The sequence below is a fragment of the Panulirus ornatus genome, chromosome 9 (assembly GCF_036320965.1).
Source record: "Panulirus ornatus isolate Po-2019 chromosome 9, ASM3632096v1, whole genome shotgun sequence".
In the NCBI taxonomy this organism is placed as follows: Eukaryota; Metazoa; Arthropoda; class Malacostraca; order Decapoda; family Palinuridae; genus Panulirus; species Panulirus ornatus.
Window position 1 is genome coordinate 50,626,217 of NC_092232.1, and position 16,757 is coordinate 50,642,973.

General features: G+C 36.7%; 3 protein-coding genes across 6 annotated transcripts in view; 2 read left to right on the top strand and 1 right to left on the bottom strand.

Moving 5' to 3' along the window:
- The window catches only part of LOC139750418 (WD repeat-containing protein 48), a 45,763-nt gene extending 37,515 nt beyond the window's left edge, over positions 1 to 8,248 (bottom strand). Inside the window, exon 1 of the mRNA XM_071665190.1 lies at positions 8,147 to 8,248. The gene's annotated coding sequence lies outside the window, so the exon portion shown is untranslated. The remainder of the gene's footprint in view (positions 1 to 8,146) is intronic.
- On the top strand, positions 315 to 3,201 carry LOC139750414 (transmembrane protein 223). The gene is made up of 3 exons (XM_071665181.1): positions 315 to 824; positions 1,368 to 1,510; positions 2,878 to 3,201. The coding sequence occupies exons 1-3, from the start codon at positions 380 to 382 to the stop codon at positions 3,031 to 3,033; spliced, it is 744 nt and encodes a 247-aa protein (XP_071521282.1). The 5' UTR covers positions 315 to 379; the 3' UTR covers positions 3,034 to 3,201.
- Positions 7,296 to 16,757, top strand: part of LOC139750416 (thioredoxin domain-containing protein 11) — a 42,399-nt gene continuing 32,937 nt past the window's right edge. The window contains exons 1-3 of one of the 4 annotated variants that reach the window (XM_071665187.1): positions 7,296 to 7,952; positions 10,282 to 10,571; positions 13,921 to 13,944. In XM_071665187.1, the coding sequence (XP_071521288.1) occupies positions 7,947 to 7,952; positions 10,282 to 10,571; positions 13,921 to 13,944 (320 nt within the window). In that variant the 5' untranslated portion in view covers positions 7,296 to 7,946. The remainder of the gene's footprint in view (positions 7,953 to 10,281; positions 10,572 to 13,920; positions 13,945 to 16,757) is intronic. The other 3 variants (XM_071665188.1, XM_071665185.1, XM_071665186.1) reach the window with 3 other exon arrangements.

Here is a 16,757-nt window from a genome sequence, read left to right on the forward strand (position 1 = left end):
TGAGGAAATATTGTCCTTATGTAGATGTCTCCAAGATTCTAGTTTTTAGGGGTATATGACCCTAGAACTTAATATTCCCTGTAAGTGAAGCCTTTGTCCATCATTCACTCTCACAGCAAAATCCTAAAAGGTGTGGTGTCATTTGCTCTTCATTGTGAGGAGAGATTCGAACCATCAATTACTATAGGAATTAATAAAGTAATGATAATAATGATAATAATGATAATAATAATAATTATAATAATAATAATAATAATAATAATAATAATAATAATGACCCCGAATCCAGGTATCCAATGAGAACACGACCCAAGTCCATTGTAAACAATAATACACGACCTCTAACGGTAAACAGAAGTTATCTCCAAAAGAAATCAAGATGATGTTAGGATGCGGTACAGTTGTGAGAGGTTGGCAGGTGAAGTATAATCATATTTATCAAAATACCATCACAGTACTGTCGCGGACTTGCCTGAGACACCGTAGTGCGCTGAAATGCGTCCATGTACGACATTGTCACACTGGAGTTCAACGCCCATCACTCAAGACAACGGGTGGAAATCGACTCAAATTTGAACAAGAGTACTCTGTTGATAAGGACACTGTCCTCTTCAGATACGAGAACAAACGATATTTTAAGATGATGAATATATTTGCCCTGTCTCAGTTTTTCTTTTGGTCCTACCTAAGTCACTTTGCCTTCACGACGATGAAAAGTTCTCCTATAACCTTACCTTCAGAAGAAAAGGAGAGTTTACCTTGGTGGCGAAAAGTAGATTTTGGACGATACAGAACTGGGATTTCAACCGGAAGCTTCTTACTAGGTATTTTTCAAGTTGTAAACAGTGGAAAAATTGTAATGGGCAGTGTTTAATATGCCTATAAGCTAACAAAGTATACTTCGATTCCCTGGTGCCGACTAGTCGGCAAAATAGCCTTTGCTTCCAGTCCATAATGGGCATCAGAGAAAGAAGCACAATTATTCTGGCTGGTCAGCAAAATAGTATTTATTCACCAAAGATGACAAAACATTTGTGGATGAAATACCTTTTGAATTAGATGGCACTGATGATTAAATGGTATTTTCCCGACTAACTAACATTGGGATTAAATTTTTTTTTTTGCCGACTAGTTAGCATCAGGAAAACATTGATTTGCTGACACTCCCAGTTGTTATTACTAACCCAAACTGAACCTAATATACCCTAGAGAATTAATCTACAGGGATTGATGTGTGAAACATATACAGGGGATGATATAATGGCATCATTGATTGAGTTCGATAGCACCTTTTCAAACAATATTTTCAAAATGTTTCCATATTATTTTTATTGAAATGACTATTTATCAGTCATCTCCTTCACCAGGTTGGGGTACTTTGGCCATCTGTTGGATGTACACTCTACGCTCTGTAAGGTGTCTTGTGCTAAAGAAAGGAGGCAAGGATCTGGTCTTCGTAACCTTCACACCATTTGGCCGAAACAGAATAATGACTGTGCCTCTGAATAAGGTATAACTGGAGTGTTCTTTTAGTCATATGCTGTTATTACTATACTAATATTATCATTATTATTATTAACAGTTTTAATATTAGCATTATTATTCTGTAACCCATGGGGCATCTGCTTAATGACCATCCTACAATCAAGCTGGGAAATGAAGGACTCCTTTCACTCGTTTCATCCACAGTGGTGTAACCTTGCTGAATGTGACTTTCCATTCACATTCTAAACTCATGCAGGCACAGTCCAGCAGTACCCACATAAATACACACATTTTTGTATTCATTTATAATTGCTGTGAAAATTTACTAAGAAAGAATCCTAATATTACCCTGGATGTTTCTGAGGGCTCCTATATTCCACAGCTGTACTACCTCCAGTGGCAGGGAAATGTGAACCCCTTTGGAGTGAGAAGTTTTTTGATAAAACCAAACGTCCAATGATACAGTCTCACCAAAGGTGACTTTTCAGTCATGTATAACCTTGCTCAGGTGGGGGTCTGTAATACCCATATATATATATATCATACTTGATCGACGTTTCCCACACTAGCAATGTAGCAATAGGAACAGATAAAGTGAGGCTGCATCCACTCAAATCCATTCTTTAGTTGTCATGTGAAATGCTTTGAAACCACAGGACCTCTTCCTAAGAAAGTCCTGGTGTTATTCAGAAACTCTTTCCAAAGGCTCATGCAGCCCAAGGCTGTACTACTTCCACTACCAGGGAAACGTGGACTCCTCTTTAGTGAGAATTTCTTAAATGGAATGTACTTCCAGTGATGCAGCTTCACCAAAGGCTTGAGTGTAACCTCAAGTAGACACCTACACCTGCTTTGTGTCCCCAACCCCTGCCCTTTTTTTTTGTTGTTTCACAATTCATTCATTATGAGTATGAGAAACAAGAAATCTATTATGCTTGAGGAAGTTTATGCCATCCTGAAAGCATCACCCATAAATACTTTATTTTCATTTTTCTTTCCCTCCCTGCCACCTGCTAGTAGATGTTTTTCCTAAGAAATATTGATGATGGTTTTGTCTTGATAAAAAAAAGGAGTGAAAAGGTATTTGTTGCTAATTCCTTATTATTGCTCTTGAATTGACAATTTGAGTACACATTTGGAATTTCATTATGGAGCCAAAGGGTTAATGTTAGGCCTTGATGAGGATCTTTGTTCATTCTCAGAGCCTTCAAACATAAAATAAAAAAAGCTCATACAGAGCCCTCAAATACTGACTTTCTTCCTTTTGACTGTTTTGACATTTGCCAAAGAATATTGTATGTCCTTATGTGCATCTGTGGCTTCAAAAAAAGTGTCAGTTTTTGAAGTTGATTTAAGTAAAAAGATGTCCTTTATCCTTTGATTTATTTTCAGGTATCAGCAAAACAAAGCCGAATGTCAGCAAAGGTACATCTTCCACTCAAGGTTCAAGGAACTTATCTTCATTATATCCTAGACATGCAAGGGCATTTCACAAATACAAAACTTTTTGATTACTCTGCGGGTCTCAGAAGAAGTTGGGCAAAATAATTGTTCATGTATCATTTTTCATTATTAGCCTGGAAGACATTACAAGACCCACTGGGTACTGTTGATCCATCTCAGGAGTATAGGCTGCATCTTATTATTATTTTAACCACATGCAGTAATCTTTAACTGTGCATAGTTTCATTGAAAAATAAATGAAAATTTTGTGTTGCTTTGCTTTATCCTTCAGTAATCCTATCATTTCAATGAAAGTTACAAGAGACCTTCAGTGATTACAACAACCTTCACAAAAAAACTGTGACTGTGGAACATGTGCTGTTGCATATGATTTGTTTTGTTTTACAGATTCCTAACACTGGTTACAATTTCCTCAAAAGATAGCAGATGAAGCTCCACATTTAAGAGCAACACTTGCAATAAAATTTATGCTGACAAGAAATGGCATATGAAAGCATTCAGCACTTTCTTTAGTCTACAAAGAATTATATCTTAAACATCTACCCCCTATTCACTGACAGTTCCACTCTACATACTAAACCCCTTTCCCAACCACTCTAATATACTCTTATTAGAACAATCAGGGAAACCTATGGATTGTTACAATATCCACAAGTCTGAAGAAGGCACAAAGTATGCATATAAATGTGTGATGGTGAAAACTTGGATTCTAGATGAGACATGAGACAAGGAGATGAATGAATTATGGGTACAATGCTAGCAGACTGGTGAATTGCACCAAAACTGAGAGAAATCATGCAGTGTAAGGCTGACAGACATAGGTCACTGATGATTTTTCAGTTGAAAGGAGACGTTATTCCTGCTACAAAAGAAAGGGTAGCAGAGAAAGAAGAAAACATCAAGAAACTACTTGGGAGTATGGACATACCAGATGCAATTCTTCAGGTAGGGGTATTCTGGAAAACTGGTTGATACATTCAAGATGCAAGAGGATGTCTAGTGAAAGTTTGGTTCACCATGAACTGGTTCATCAAGGAGGTACTTAGACTACGAAGTTTGCTAACATTAGAATTCTGTACGATTATTATCAGAGGTGATAAACCAAGTGAGAAAGAAATAAACAGTGCAGTCAAAAGATAAAGAATGGCAAGCATTTACTTAGGATAAAGAACAACACAGCCCCACAAGTAGCTTACGGAGGCCAGGAAGGCTGGGTGGTGAGGTTCAGATTGAAAGTAATATAAACGAATGTGGTTGTACTGGTTGGAAAAGCATAGGAAATGGAATTCAGGGGCTGAATTTTGGAAAGGAAAGCTGATATTGTTGAAGCAGCGAAGATGAAACTTACTAAAGAGTATTGTCTGACCTAATCCCTTGAGATGTGTATATGATAGTCTGAAAGGGAGAAGATAAAAATGGAGTAAGAGTTTTTTTTTTTTTTTGATGAAGGATAGCATCAAATTCTAGAAAACATATATAAGTGGCCTATACAATTAGTACATAACTGGGAGAGTGGCAGCAAGAAAGAATTGCAATGAACCAGAACAAACATTTAGTGGATACAATATATGAATAATCATGATGATTTAGGAGAGATATTTCTCAAAAATGGTAAAAATCTATTACTGGGAGTTTTCAGTCATAAAGAAAATAAATAGAACCTAGATTTTCCTGAAAAAGCTGATTCTTAGAAGTGTACATGGAAAAATCCCCTGTATGGACATGTCAGTGATCTAGCAAGAATCATATTGATCACACTAAAGAGAATAGCTAGTCAGGGTAAGGGATTCTGAAAGAACTGTAAAGTGTGATAGAAAGAGTGGATAGGAACTAAATGATGAGTTCAAAAGTGCATCAACAGTAGAGGACACTATAGTCCCAACACCATCAGAACAGGATGTAGAGGAAGCTTCAGAAAGCGTTGCTACAGAGTAAAACATAAAGCATACGATCAAATGATCCTGATTCATTATAGGTACTAAGTGAGCAGGAACAATTAACAGGCCACTTGAGAAATAGTTCAATTCACTGTAGAAGGGTGAAATGAAAAGAGGAGTGAAGGAGGGCAAATATTATGTTGAATTAAAGCCCAATCTTTCTGAAAAACATGGTCTTTTATACAACAGAATAACTGCCTGGTGTGGTAATTGGAAAGCAAATGAGTGATTCCTTACATGTGGAAAGAATGCAAAAGAGGAAGTTTACAGGGACAGTGTATGATAGTACGATTAAAGGGGTTTCTGTAAGAGGAAGACCACTTGTAACATGGGGAACAGAGTAAAAAGGACCAGAGGGGGTAAAATGGGGAAAGAATGCATGGAATGGTGTATGCGAGAGGCATGTAATAATAGGGATAAGTAAAGACTTTTGCCATGGTCGTCCCCTTGATGGGAGTTCCTGACGGGAATGGACATCAGAGATACAGATAGATAGACAAATTTACATAGGAGAAATTGTCCAAGGGTGAGGCAAGATTGGTTTAGGGGAAGAAGCTTGGACATGACAAATCTCTCTGACTTCTAAGAGGGAGTGAGGTCCACTGCAGACAACAGAGGTGGATTAGTGGCCTATGTTTTCAAGGCCTATCGAAAAAGGCAAATGACACTGTATCAGATAGGAAGCTGGATTTCCGATTGGAATAACCGGGAAACTCCTTTAGTGGCTAGAATACTATCTTACTGGCAGGTAGAAATAGGCGTTTATATATATATACATATATATATATATATATATATATATATATATATATATATATATATATATATATATATATATATATATACCTCGCTGAAGCAGGGGATTGCGATACTGTTCTCCTGGGGAATGGGGAAGCCACAAAATGGATGAAGGCAAGTATGAATATGTACATGTGTATGTATGTAATGTCTGTGTATGTATTTATATGTTCATATGTATATGTGGGTATGTGGGCGTTTATGTACATATATGTGTATGAGTTGATGGGCAATTCTTCGTCTGTTTCCTGGCGCTACCTCGCTGACACGGGTAACAGCGATTATATATAAAATATATGTATGCGAATCTAAATTGAAATTTATCCATTCCTACGACTGTTGACTATATTGACCTCATTATTTGTTTCTAGGCATTTTGATGTATCAAAACTATTACACAATCTACTGATAAAGTCGAATCTTTGGTAAAAAAAAAAAAAAGTATTAACCCTGAATATTCCCTGTGGTGTCCCCACCTCTTGTTAAGCAACTTAAAATGAGCCACTTTTTTTTTTTTTTTTTTTTTTTTTTTAGGTTGCTATGTCGCTACTTGGCTGCATGCAAGGTTGGGCCCAAGTTAGGCTTCCTTTCCAACCTTCCTTGGCTGGACTGGGACTCCATTTATACCTTCCTTGTTTAGTCCAGACAAGAGACATCTTTGCTGTAGGTATTATCTGTAAATGATTGACTTCGTGGAATTTGTAAAGCACTCAAGCTTAATGAATCTTTAACACTTTTCAGCTTTGAAAAGTACATCTAAAAGCTCGAGCAGTTTATATAGAACTACGTCTTAGATTTATCTAAAAGATATCGAAAATCTTATCATTTATACAGGTATGCACATTTTGTCCTCTAAAAATGAATCTATGAATATATTTATATCATTGACTAAGCAGTTCCTAATTATCAATTCCAATGTCATTACGTAATTAATGTTTGAGACTCGTATACATTTAGCATTACTCGAGTACAAGTTCTGCTGTAATGTTGCACTGCAAGTGTCATATATTGAGGTAATCCTCTTCTCTATTATATAACCATGGATAAAAATTTTATGATTATTCCATTGACAAAAATAAAAAAGATGGCGCACCATATATCACAGCAGTAACTTCCTTTATCATTCGTAATCTGTCATTCCTAAGGTTTCCAAGTCTTATTTAGCTCAGCATTTCCATCCACCTTAATCATTTATTCTGCTAATAAAATCATTTTGAGGTATAATTCTCACATATACATAGATAGGTATAAAGCTACTTTCGCCATTTGTAGTTGATGCCTGACGTACAGGTTGCCCTGTACAAAAATGTACGTTGTTTCAAAGGTTATGGTTTAATATGGCGATGGACAACGTCCATATCAAACATGAGTGGGTTAAGTTTACATGTCATGCTCATCAATATTTTGAACGAGCATTACTATTACTGCTCGCATGCTCTTGAATTTGTAAACCTCGCGAGTTTACAAAGCAAAATTTGCCCATTTCTAATCACGTATTCAGTTTCCTTCTCCCTCAATAGCATTTGAATCAACCTTGGTCTTTTTGTAACCTAAACCTTGACATAACACACACCAATCGTTATGTGTGGCTTCTAATCTCTTCCGTGTAAGCTGTGGGGTGCACGCCACTCGTGTGGCTTCAAGGGTGCACAGTATTTCACATTTTAGCTAAAGCTTTGAGAGGTGGGGCACACCATTATCGTCTGGTGATAATATACCACTCTATATACTCACTGTCACACTCAAGAACATCCTTCAAGGTCAAATTTACACATATGGTTCGAAAATAATTGAAAATACTGAGAAACAAAATAATCTAAGGGAGCTGTTGGAGGATTCAAGGTCTACATGGTGACACTTCCTGCTGGGAAGATGGTGGTGCCTGCAGTAATCAGTGTGAGTGTTGACACCTGCTGAAGCCAATGTGAGTGTTGACACCTGTGGTATTCAGTGTGAGATTCGACACGTGTGTGTAGCCAGTGTGAGTGGTGACACCTGTGGTAGTCAGTGTAAGATTTAACACTTGTGGTAGTCAGTGTGAGTGTTGACACCTGTGGTAGTCAGTGTGAGCACTGGCACCTGTGGTAGTCCAGTGTGAGTACTGGCACCTGTGATGGTCAGTGTGAGTACTGGCACCTGTGGTAGTCAGTGTGAGTGTTGACACCTGTGGTAGTCAAAGTGTGAGAAACAACTAACCTTCACACTTCAGCCTCACCTCACCTCCTGTTCGCCTCCTGCTTCTGCACAGACTGAAGACACTCAATGACGGTAAGTGCTTATACCAGAGTGGGTGTCTTTTGTTGTTTAAACTAGTGTGAGTATCTGTTGTTGCTTACACCAGTGTGACAGCCTGTAGCAATGAGAGTGTCTGTTGTTGCTGATACCAGTGTGAGAGCCTGTAGCTACTTGTATCATAATTTAGGCTCCTACTAACACGACAAGTAACTGGATGTTCATTGTACCTGTCATCCTAGAGTAGTGCTTAAGTAACCTGGGTTGGATCGGCCCATCTTGGCAGCTATTATCGCAGATACTTCCACAAATGCTGCACTTTCTCCATCATACCTGAAAGGTGAAACACATGAAGTAATTTTCTGATCATTTGCTTAAAGTAGGTTGACAAAAGACGAATAATACCGTTGTTTAGGTAACCCTCCCTCCCCCATTCTTTAAGAAAAGTGAGCACAGATGGACTAGATAAAATTGAATTACCAACAAGATTGTTAAATTGCAATAACTAGAACTCTAGAGCTCGGTTATCATGGGACTCGAAGTAAGAGTTAAAACAACGAGTACTTCAAGGATCTAAAATACGAGATCACAAATAACTGAAAGCAATCAAGGATATCCTATGTGTACTTCCTTCAACTGTCAGGTTTTCTTCCAAGATCCAACAGACATTCTCATTTAGTATATTCTCTGAACAAGATGTCAACAAACTATTGGAAGAACTAAATAGTTAACAATTAGTGAAATTCGTGGACTAGATTTTAATGGAACGGAACATAGTGTTAATCTCTTATTGTATTCCCAGGCAACTCTCGGTGACTCAGAATCATTACATACCCAAGCATTTCTTGGTCAAAAGCCTAGCTGTAGCGGATGCAGGATTTACTTCTTACTACATTCCCCCTTGCAACTTTTGGTTGAAATCTAGCATTTTAATCACTTCATGAAGTATCTGAAAACTAATGTCGCCTCAAACAACTCGACAGATTCCCGTTTGAAGATCCATTACCAAATAATTAAGACGCTGCTCCAGTCAATCTAGAGTAGATAGGTCCCTTATACCACTGGCTTGCTTCTTATGGCCGTTGGTGACCTCATGGGGCTTAGGTCACGTTATTTTTTTTTTTTTGTCTTCCTAACCCATATAAGCAAGTCTTGTTCAAAACTTTTAATGATTTTTGTTTCGCCTTGTCGCAATGAAATGGTTGTAACATACCCTAAATGGCCAACACATTGCTGATGAGCCTTCATTGATCGCTACATCGCCTGTTCAGAATATATAATTTGGAAGGTTTTCTTCACGAAATTTCTACCATTACAGCAGTAAGCCCATCCTCTGAAGCCCTCCCTTTTTTTTTTTTAAAGGTTTTTCACGACGTCTATCAACCTTCCATGGATAACTTAGCCTCACGCAGCAATTCACCGTCACGTAACTCACCTTTGCGTATTTAGGTATAAATCATCTTTAACAAAACTGTTCCACTAAGAAATAAATTCTAATCTCACAGGAAAGAAGATATAAGATATTAAGTAACCAGGAGTCCATCCATATCAGCACAATATGTTATCAAGACCACATTTCCGGCCTTTCCATCCTGTCTCACATGTCTCTCTTCTTCATCAAAAAATATAAAAATCTACATTGATTTTTAGGTTATTAATGCATTAAGCTACTGTACTATGATTTTAATTCTCTAGTCCATTCAAATTACATCCCATTTTCATATATATAAGTTCACACGATGGAATCTTTATCCGCCTAAGTTGAATACAGAGTATCAAGATGGCCTTGTGAATTTTACCAATTAACTCATTTAAGAATCATTACTGCAAGGATTACACGATTAATAGCTTGCAATATACTCAATTGCTTATCAAATATCATATCAAGAGATTAATATTGAATATCGCAAGTCCATGGGTCACTCTTTGACCTTGTATTGCATAGAACAGTCATTATCATTTGGCATATCGAAAGATAATGGAAGATCTAGTTTGCTGGCATAACAGTAGTTGATGCAGTTATCTTTACCAGTCGTTAGAGTCAAGACAGTGACCCAAACTACCAAAATAAACCTTGAAAATCCCTAATTTCTATTACCACTTAATTTAGCAGCACAGTTGGAAAGAGTTGTCACACGACGATAGGTCATTAGATTGGTTATAAGTAGAGGAAACATGTCTAAGCTAATTCTGATACTTTAATCGTAATTCTCGAATCTATACAAGTCAGCATAGGTTGTAATTGAAGACTCTTTATAGAATTATAGTGATGCTTTTTTGTTTTAAGTGACATTGAATTCTGTTTACACCCAGGGGGGGATATCTCGTATTGTTTACAATCTGACACAACACGGGACCTTGGCAGGTGATATGCAATGGTGGTGGGATGCCTGGTGTAGAGGAAGAGGAGGGTGTCGCAGGCGATGAGACAGAGACCACATTCCCAGTAGACACTCAAACCAAGGAGGAGGAGGAGGAGGAGGACTCGAGAGAAGATAAGGAGAATCTGGAGGTAGCCACGGAAAGCAGCAGCAGCAGGAAGACTGCTGACACCGCGGCCTCCGCGGTTGCTTCTTCGTTTCTAGGGACCAAGATCATGTTTTTGTGCAAACTGTCTTGTGTCTTGCTCGCCGTCACCATTGTAGTTCAAAGCAGGTGGGTGCTCATGGATGTTCCTATGATGTATAGAATCGTATTATCGGCAGCTATGAGGTTCAAGGCTACTCACAGGCACCTATGGATCAGACGTTTTTCCCGACTCTGGGGTTATGCTAAGGGTGGATTAGGGTTGGGGGGGGGGGATACAAACCCTTGATTAAGGGTGTTAAATACAGTAATTGATTTTTATTCAGTACGTAGTATAGTTAAGCTCCTCATAATTGTTAGCTATGGATATTGAATGATTATGTTCTGTAGTGCTTTAAACTTTTAGTGTTTAGAAAATTCAGTAACAGTTATGAAGCATTAGTTTTGACTATATTATTGGTTAACATTTAATATGTGAATAGTAGTGAGGGTTATATACCTCAGGGAAAATGTGGGGTTAAGTAATTTAGGTGTTGGTAACATGCTTGTGGTAGAAATTTAATAGAACTAATATAAAACCCTCATCTTTTCTGATGTAATTTAGAAATCACCAGAACCTATAAAAGAATATAACAAAACCAGTGGTTGAAATATAAATGCCAGTAATAAATTTTTCTGCTCCTGGGGATTGTACGTTCGCTGACCGTTTCGTGTGTTTCTTGACATTGATGCAGTATGAACCTTACTTGCCAATGAGTTTAACATATATTTTGATAGACGTTACATATTAATTAGATGGTTATAGAATGAAATAGCTCCACATAGCTATTAGCTTTATTTGTGTTTTGCACTGCAAATATTTAGAGAATACAATAAGTGTTGTGGATCATGATTTAGGGGTAGTATATTTTATTGAACTATCCTAGATAAGGTGAGAAGGGTTATGTATATTGAGGAAAATGTGACGTTGATTAATGTAAAAGTTGATAATACACTTTAAATATCAATAGAACCCATGAAGATATTGCTGGTTATTATGCTGATTAGTTTGAATTGGTAATATTGTAATAGTAATGATATGATAGAATGTTATTTTTCACATTGGTTCGCCATTACCTACATAGTGAGGCAGTGCCTGGAACAGATAAATGATGATAATTATCTTTCCCATGTGTTTGCTATTTCCTGCATGAATGAGGTAGCATCAGGAACAGGTGACTGAGCCATGGAGAGCAAATTCTTGCTTTGCTTCTTCTTCTGTTCCAACTTTTGGAAAGTACTAACAGAACTAGACCCTATGTGCCCTCTTCTGGTCACTCCTTGTAAGGGGATGGGGCATCACGGACTGGCAGGCTACTGATCTTAGGACTTGAAGACTTACGCTGAGCAGACATTTTGACAACAACAAACAATTGTAGAGCTTCATCATATAATGGTAGAATGGCATTGTTCATTGGTATGGCCACTCATCCCTCCTATTATCATCATCATACATCCTATATTAATGGTACAACCTACCTGCATGACGCTAGACACATTTTCCTGAAAAAATATCATCCCAGCAGCAAGCATTTTCTATCCTGCAAAGAAAATAGATGAAGTTTTTGAAACTGTGTGTGGAGAATAATGATCATGCTCCTCACAACTTCCTCATCGTGTCTACAGACAACAGACTGGACCGTCTTTATATAGTCAATGATGTCGTATAATGTTTTAGTGAAAACATATCACCTCAGCAGCCATCAATTTCCAACCTGCTAAGGAAATTGATGAATTATTGGCAATTTTGTATGGGGGTTAGTCATCTTGCAACTTCCTCAGCATGTCTGCAAGCAGAAGACAAGACTGCCTCTTTTAGTACAATATACAGTAGAGAAGGATTTCCAGCCCCAACTCATGTCACTCTTAAGCTGTCTTCTATAACATAGAGGAGATATGAAAGCAGTACTACTAACTTCTAATGTAATACGGTATTCATTCACTCATTTTTTTACTGTAACCTTCTTGTACAATTATAATATGAAATATGATTTAATATTTAGTCTTTCACTTGGTTTTATTTGTACATTTAGAATCTTATGTTGCTCTGAGGTGTGTGGTTGTGAGATAGAGCTAAGTTCTCACATAGTACTTAGGAAATTTTGCTGTCTTGAGCCAGCCCTTTGGCAAAATTCTAAAACAACTTTAAACTCTGAGCTCAGTCCACCTTGGGGTAAAGTACAAGGATAAGGTTCAGTTAAGGCCATACCACTGTGTTAGCTTTTGTCATGATCTCAAAAGAGGCTTAAGGCCAGAGTTCAGCAAACTAATCTTAAGTTGTGAACATTTTCATTGTAACATGTCACATTGCTTTTTTTTTTTGTATGCAGAAGGCAGCTCTTCCAATATGACATATTGTACTAGAAGTAAATTCCTTCCTGGCCCTTTTTGTAAGTGATAATTCTCTACATGTTTGCAAGAAAACATAGTGCAAACTTTTTTAAGGAAAGACAAGAAATGGGAAGATTTGATGGTTGCATTAAAATTAGAAAGAATGTACAAAAGAGATGCAAAACAAAGCATGTTGTATATCTTCATCACTATCATGAGGTGAATGATGATATTCTGTGGTGTTCATGTTACCTAACTGGGATGAACTTCGATGATTTCTGATATGAAATTAGTGAATCATAGGTATGCTTTTATGTTACGATAGTGGCAGAAAACAGTAAACAGTTCTCTGAACACGTTCAGTCCTCTTACTACCTCACTACTCATAGTGGAATAACACAAAAAAACTATAGTTGGCAAAGATCTTAATGTAGAAGTGAATTGTTGTAAGGGCAAATGAGGTAATCCATGCCAATTTGGTTGTTAAAAACAAGCTCCAGCCTTCAGAAAATGTAAGAGTGTTTTTTTTAAATATACTACAGAAATTTATAAGGGATTTTGCCTTTCAACAAGTTTATTTTTATAAGGGTGAGAAAGTTTAATAGATGAATTTGTTGGAAATTGTGTTTTTTGTCAAGCATCAAACTAGCAACTGACGTGAAAGTCAGCCCCAAGCCTGCCCCAGGGGAAATATTTTCTAACTGTAGCAATATAGCCTGTAGAAATGTAAAGATTACTTAACAGTCATTCTAAATACCAAATTTACTGAAGTGGACTCAAGTCCTTTCTGTAGTCTTAGGTTTTTAGTCATTGTTTTATGGCATCTTGAACTTTAATGTGTTAATGTTGTAAAAATTGCTTTAGGCAGACTGTTTATGCAAAGTGTAGTGTTTAAAAACACATTAATAAACTAGGAATTTGTTAAAATCTTTGTAAAAATGGTGGACTACTAAATATCAGGATGATAAGGTGACAAGGTTAGGTTTTTATAGAAATACCAAAGAGACCTAAAAGATCGTTTTTAGAAATGTTTGTAAATATGGTAAGTCAGGACTCGAAAATATTATACCTTTAGCATAAACTAATGATATGCAATCTCTTCCTTTAGTTCCTGGGCTATAACATCAGAAGGGTAAGCAAAAGATTTCACATTAAAATTTTCTTGTGCCTTGTAAATGTTACGTAGCATTAGTAGATTTCTAGAGTAGATGATAGTGCTGTGTTATGTTATCTGTTTGCCAAATGCTGATTAATCAGATACTTTGCCATTTTCATGCTCATTTCTTTATAAATTGATTTTTTTGATTTTTGTATGGATATTTAGTATGGATTTTGTTTATGTAGCTATTGTAAAAATAAAGAGCTCAGCAGGAAAGGATTAAAGAATGATGTTATAAACTTCTTGTTTCGCTTACCTTGTGTGCAGGCTTTGATCTTGCATGGGATTTATGCTATTGGATAAAAGAACTTGATTAACCTTGAATTTTTCTATGTTGCTTTTTTTCACTTTGCTTCTCTATGTAATGTAATGATTGTCATATATAAAACTTGTGAAATGAATTGACTTAACATGTATTGGCCTCATACATCCTTATGGTTCTAGAAACGAGTGAAAAGTATGTGAAAGATTGCTGAAATTGTATATCCATGAATGTATATAGTTTCGATTAAAGTTTCTCTGTATCCATCTTCCTTGTCTTTTATTGTATCTTTACTCTCTACTCTTATATGTTCTCTCTTCTTTTTCTCTCCTTTTCTGTCTTCATCTCTCCTCTGGCTGCTTTTCTTCTTTCTCTTTTCTCATGTTTTCTCTCTTTTTATTTTCATCCCGTCTCCTTTTTCTTCATTCTTCTCTCTTCTTTTTTCTTCCCCTTCTCCTCTCCTCCTTTCTCTTCTTTCTTCTCTTCCCTTTTTTCGTTTCTTTCTTGTAGGTAGGAAGTCACTCTGTTAGCCAACTTTTCATTGGCAGTCAAATTTCACTTGTTTGACCCAGGTTGCAGTTTTTTCTCTGTACATCACCCTCATGTAGGCTGCTGTCTCTCAGTCCACAGACATACAGTCTCTCCATCTCACACATAATATCACTTAACATGTAACACACAATACTTTTTCTTACATCAAGATTTTCCTGCAATGAATGCTACAGGTTAGGCCTGCCTTTTAGCAAACCTTCATCATAGGTACTCATAAGTAAGTACTTGTCCCTTTCCTTTCTTCCCTCCCTCTCATCCTTTGTCTCTCTCCTTCTCTCTTTTGAAGAAAAGGATGAAATTCACATAATGAAGAAATAGTGAAATTACAGATACTGTAGTAATGATTGAGAAAATGTTAAGTTAAATGAAATGCAAAATATGACTATAGATGAATGTAATAAAAGTGATTATGAAAGCTCAGAGTATGAAGTGAATGAATATCGGTAAGAGAAGTGTGAAGAAAATGTTAATTAGTCAAGAAGTGATAAAACACATGAAAATAAAAGTGTGAGAAATATAATCACAAGAATGAAGTCAAAGAATGACAGAAAAGAAAGTTATGGAAATAAAGACACCAGCAATTCTAATGAACAACTTTTGTTACATCCTGGCATTATTCAACCCCTTAATTTCTACAGATATATATATATGTATGTAATTTGAATTATGCCTGTAGATGGATATTTACTCATCAAGTTTTTTGCCTCAATTTCAGTCATTTGCTCTGCTTGGATGATTGCTGAGGTGTTACTTGGTGATAATTTTTCCCCACGGTCAGCCATTCCAATAGGAATGCATTATTATGACTAATCTAGGGAGAAAATTGAGAAGCTTTCTGCTAGATGATCTTGGAGTACTTGAAATTGATGATTATGTGGAGAGTGACTTGATGGATATCTGACTCTTTCAGCTCTGAAAATTTACCAAATTGAACTTTTTTTCTTTTTTTTTTAGCCAAAGAGGATGCAGTTTTGCCAGTGCTCAACTTACATTGACAAAACTGCATCTGACTGGTGTGGATGATGATTTTAAAAACTTTATAGCTTTGCTGTTATAAAGATTTACTTAGGGATGGATTATACAGGTTGTACCTCTTTAATATGGCAACCTTGGGACCTGGCCATTGCTGGACCACAAAAAATGCCAGAATACAGAAATTGACTCCTAAAGTCATACACAGATGATGATTCGATCTCACAGTACTCACATAAAGTCTTTGTAGAAATTCCATCTTCTGATTTTTTCAGTAACTCCACCTTTTCAAGCATAGATAATGATTTATACTCATGCTTATTAGCACTAGCACCATCTTCTGCACCTCATCTTTTGGATGACATTTTGAAGGGCTAGATTACAGGTGAATATAAGAAATTAACAGGACTGTTGATTAGCGTAGCTGCATTGTAAACAGATTTTGCCATCTTAGCACTGCCAACAGTGCCACCTTGGTGGCAGATCCACAGACTGATAACCAGTGGTGGCAGATTCAAAATGTGCCGGACCATGAGAGTTGCCAGACCACAGAGTGTCGAATTAGAGAGGTACAACCTGTACTTGGAAGATAACCTAAATATGATTGTTGTACTATCCACTATATAGTTAATATAATTCTGTTACATCATGGGGTAAACAATATCCCACACTTTTAAACCACCCAATTCATGACTGATTTTTGTAAAATACCCCTGCACCGTGCCTGGTAATTCATATCCTTAGAGCACCTGTCCTAGGGATCTGCATCACTGTTGATTATGAGAAACAATCAGAGTTTGAAAACCTACTTTAGTTTAGATATACTGTCATAGACTGATCAACCTAATTGTTTTGCTTTTCACTTAATGGTAATGATGTGGTCCAAACTCGCATTGAGAAATTAAATTATTTTTCTCTAAAAAAATGGTAATGAATAAAGATTCCCTGACATGGTAGTTCTTTATTATCTTTGCCTGTTATGATACTGACTTTTGACTTT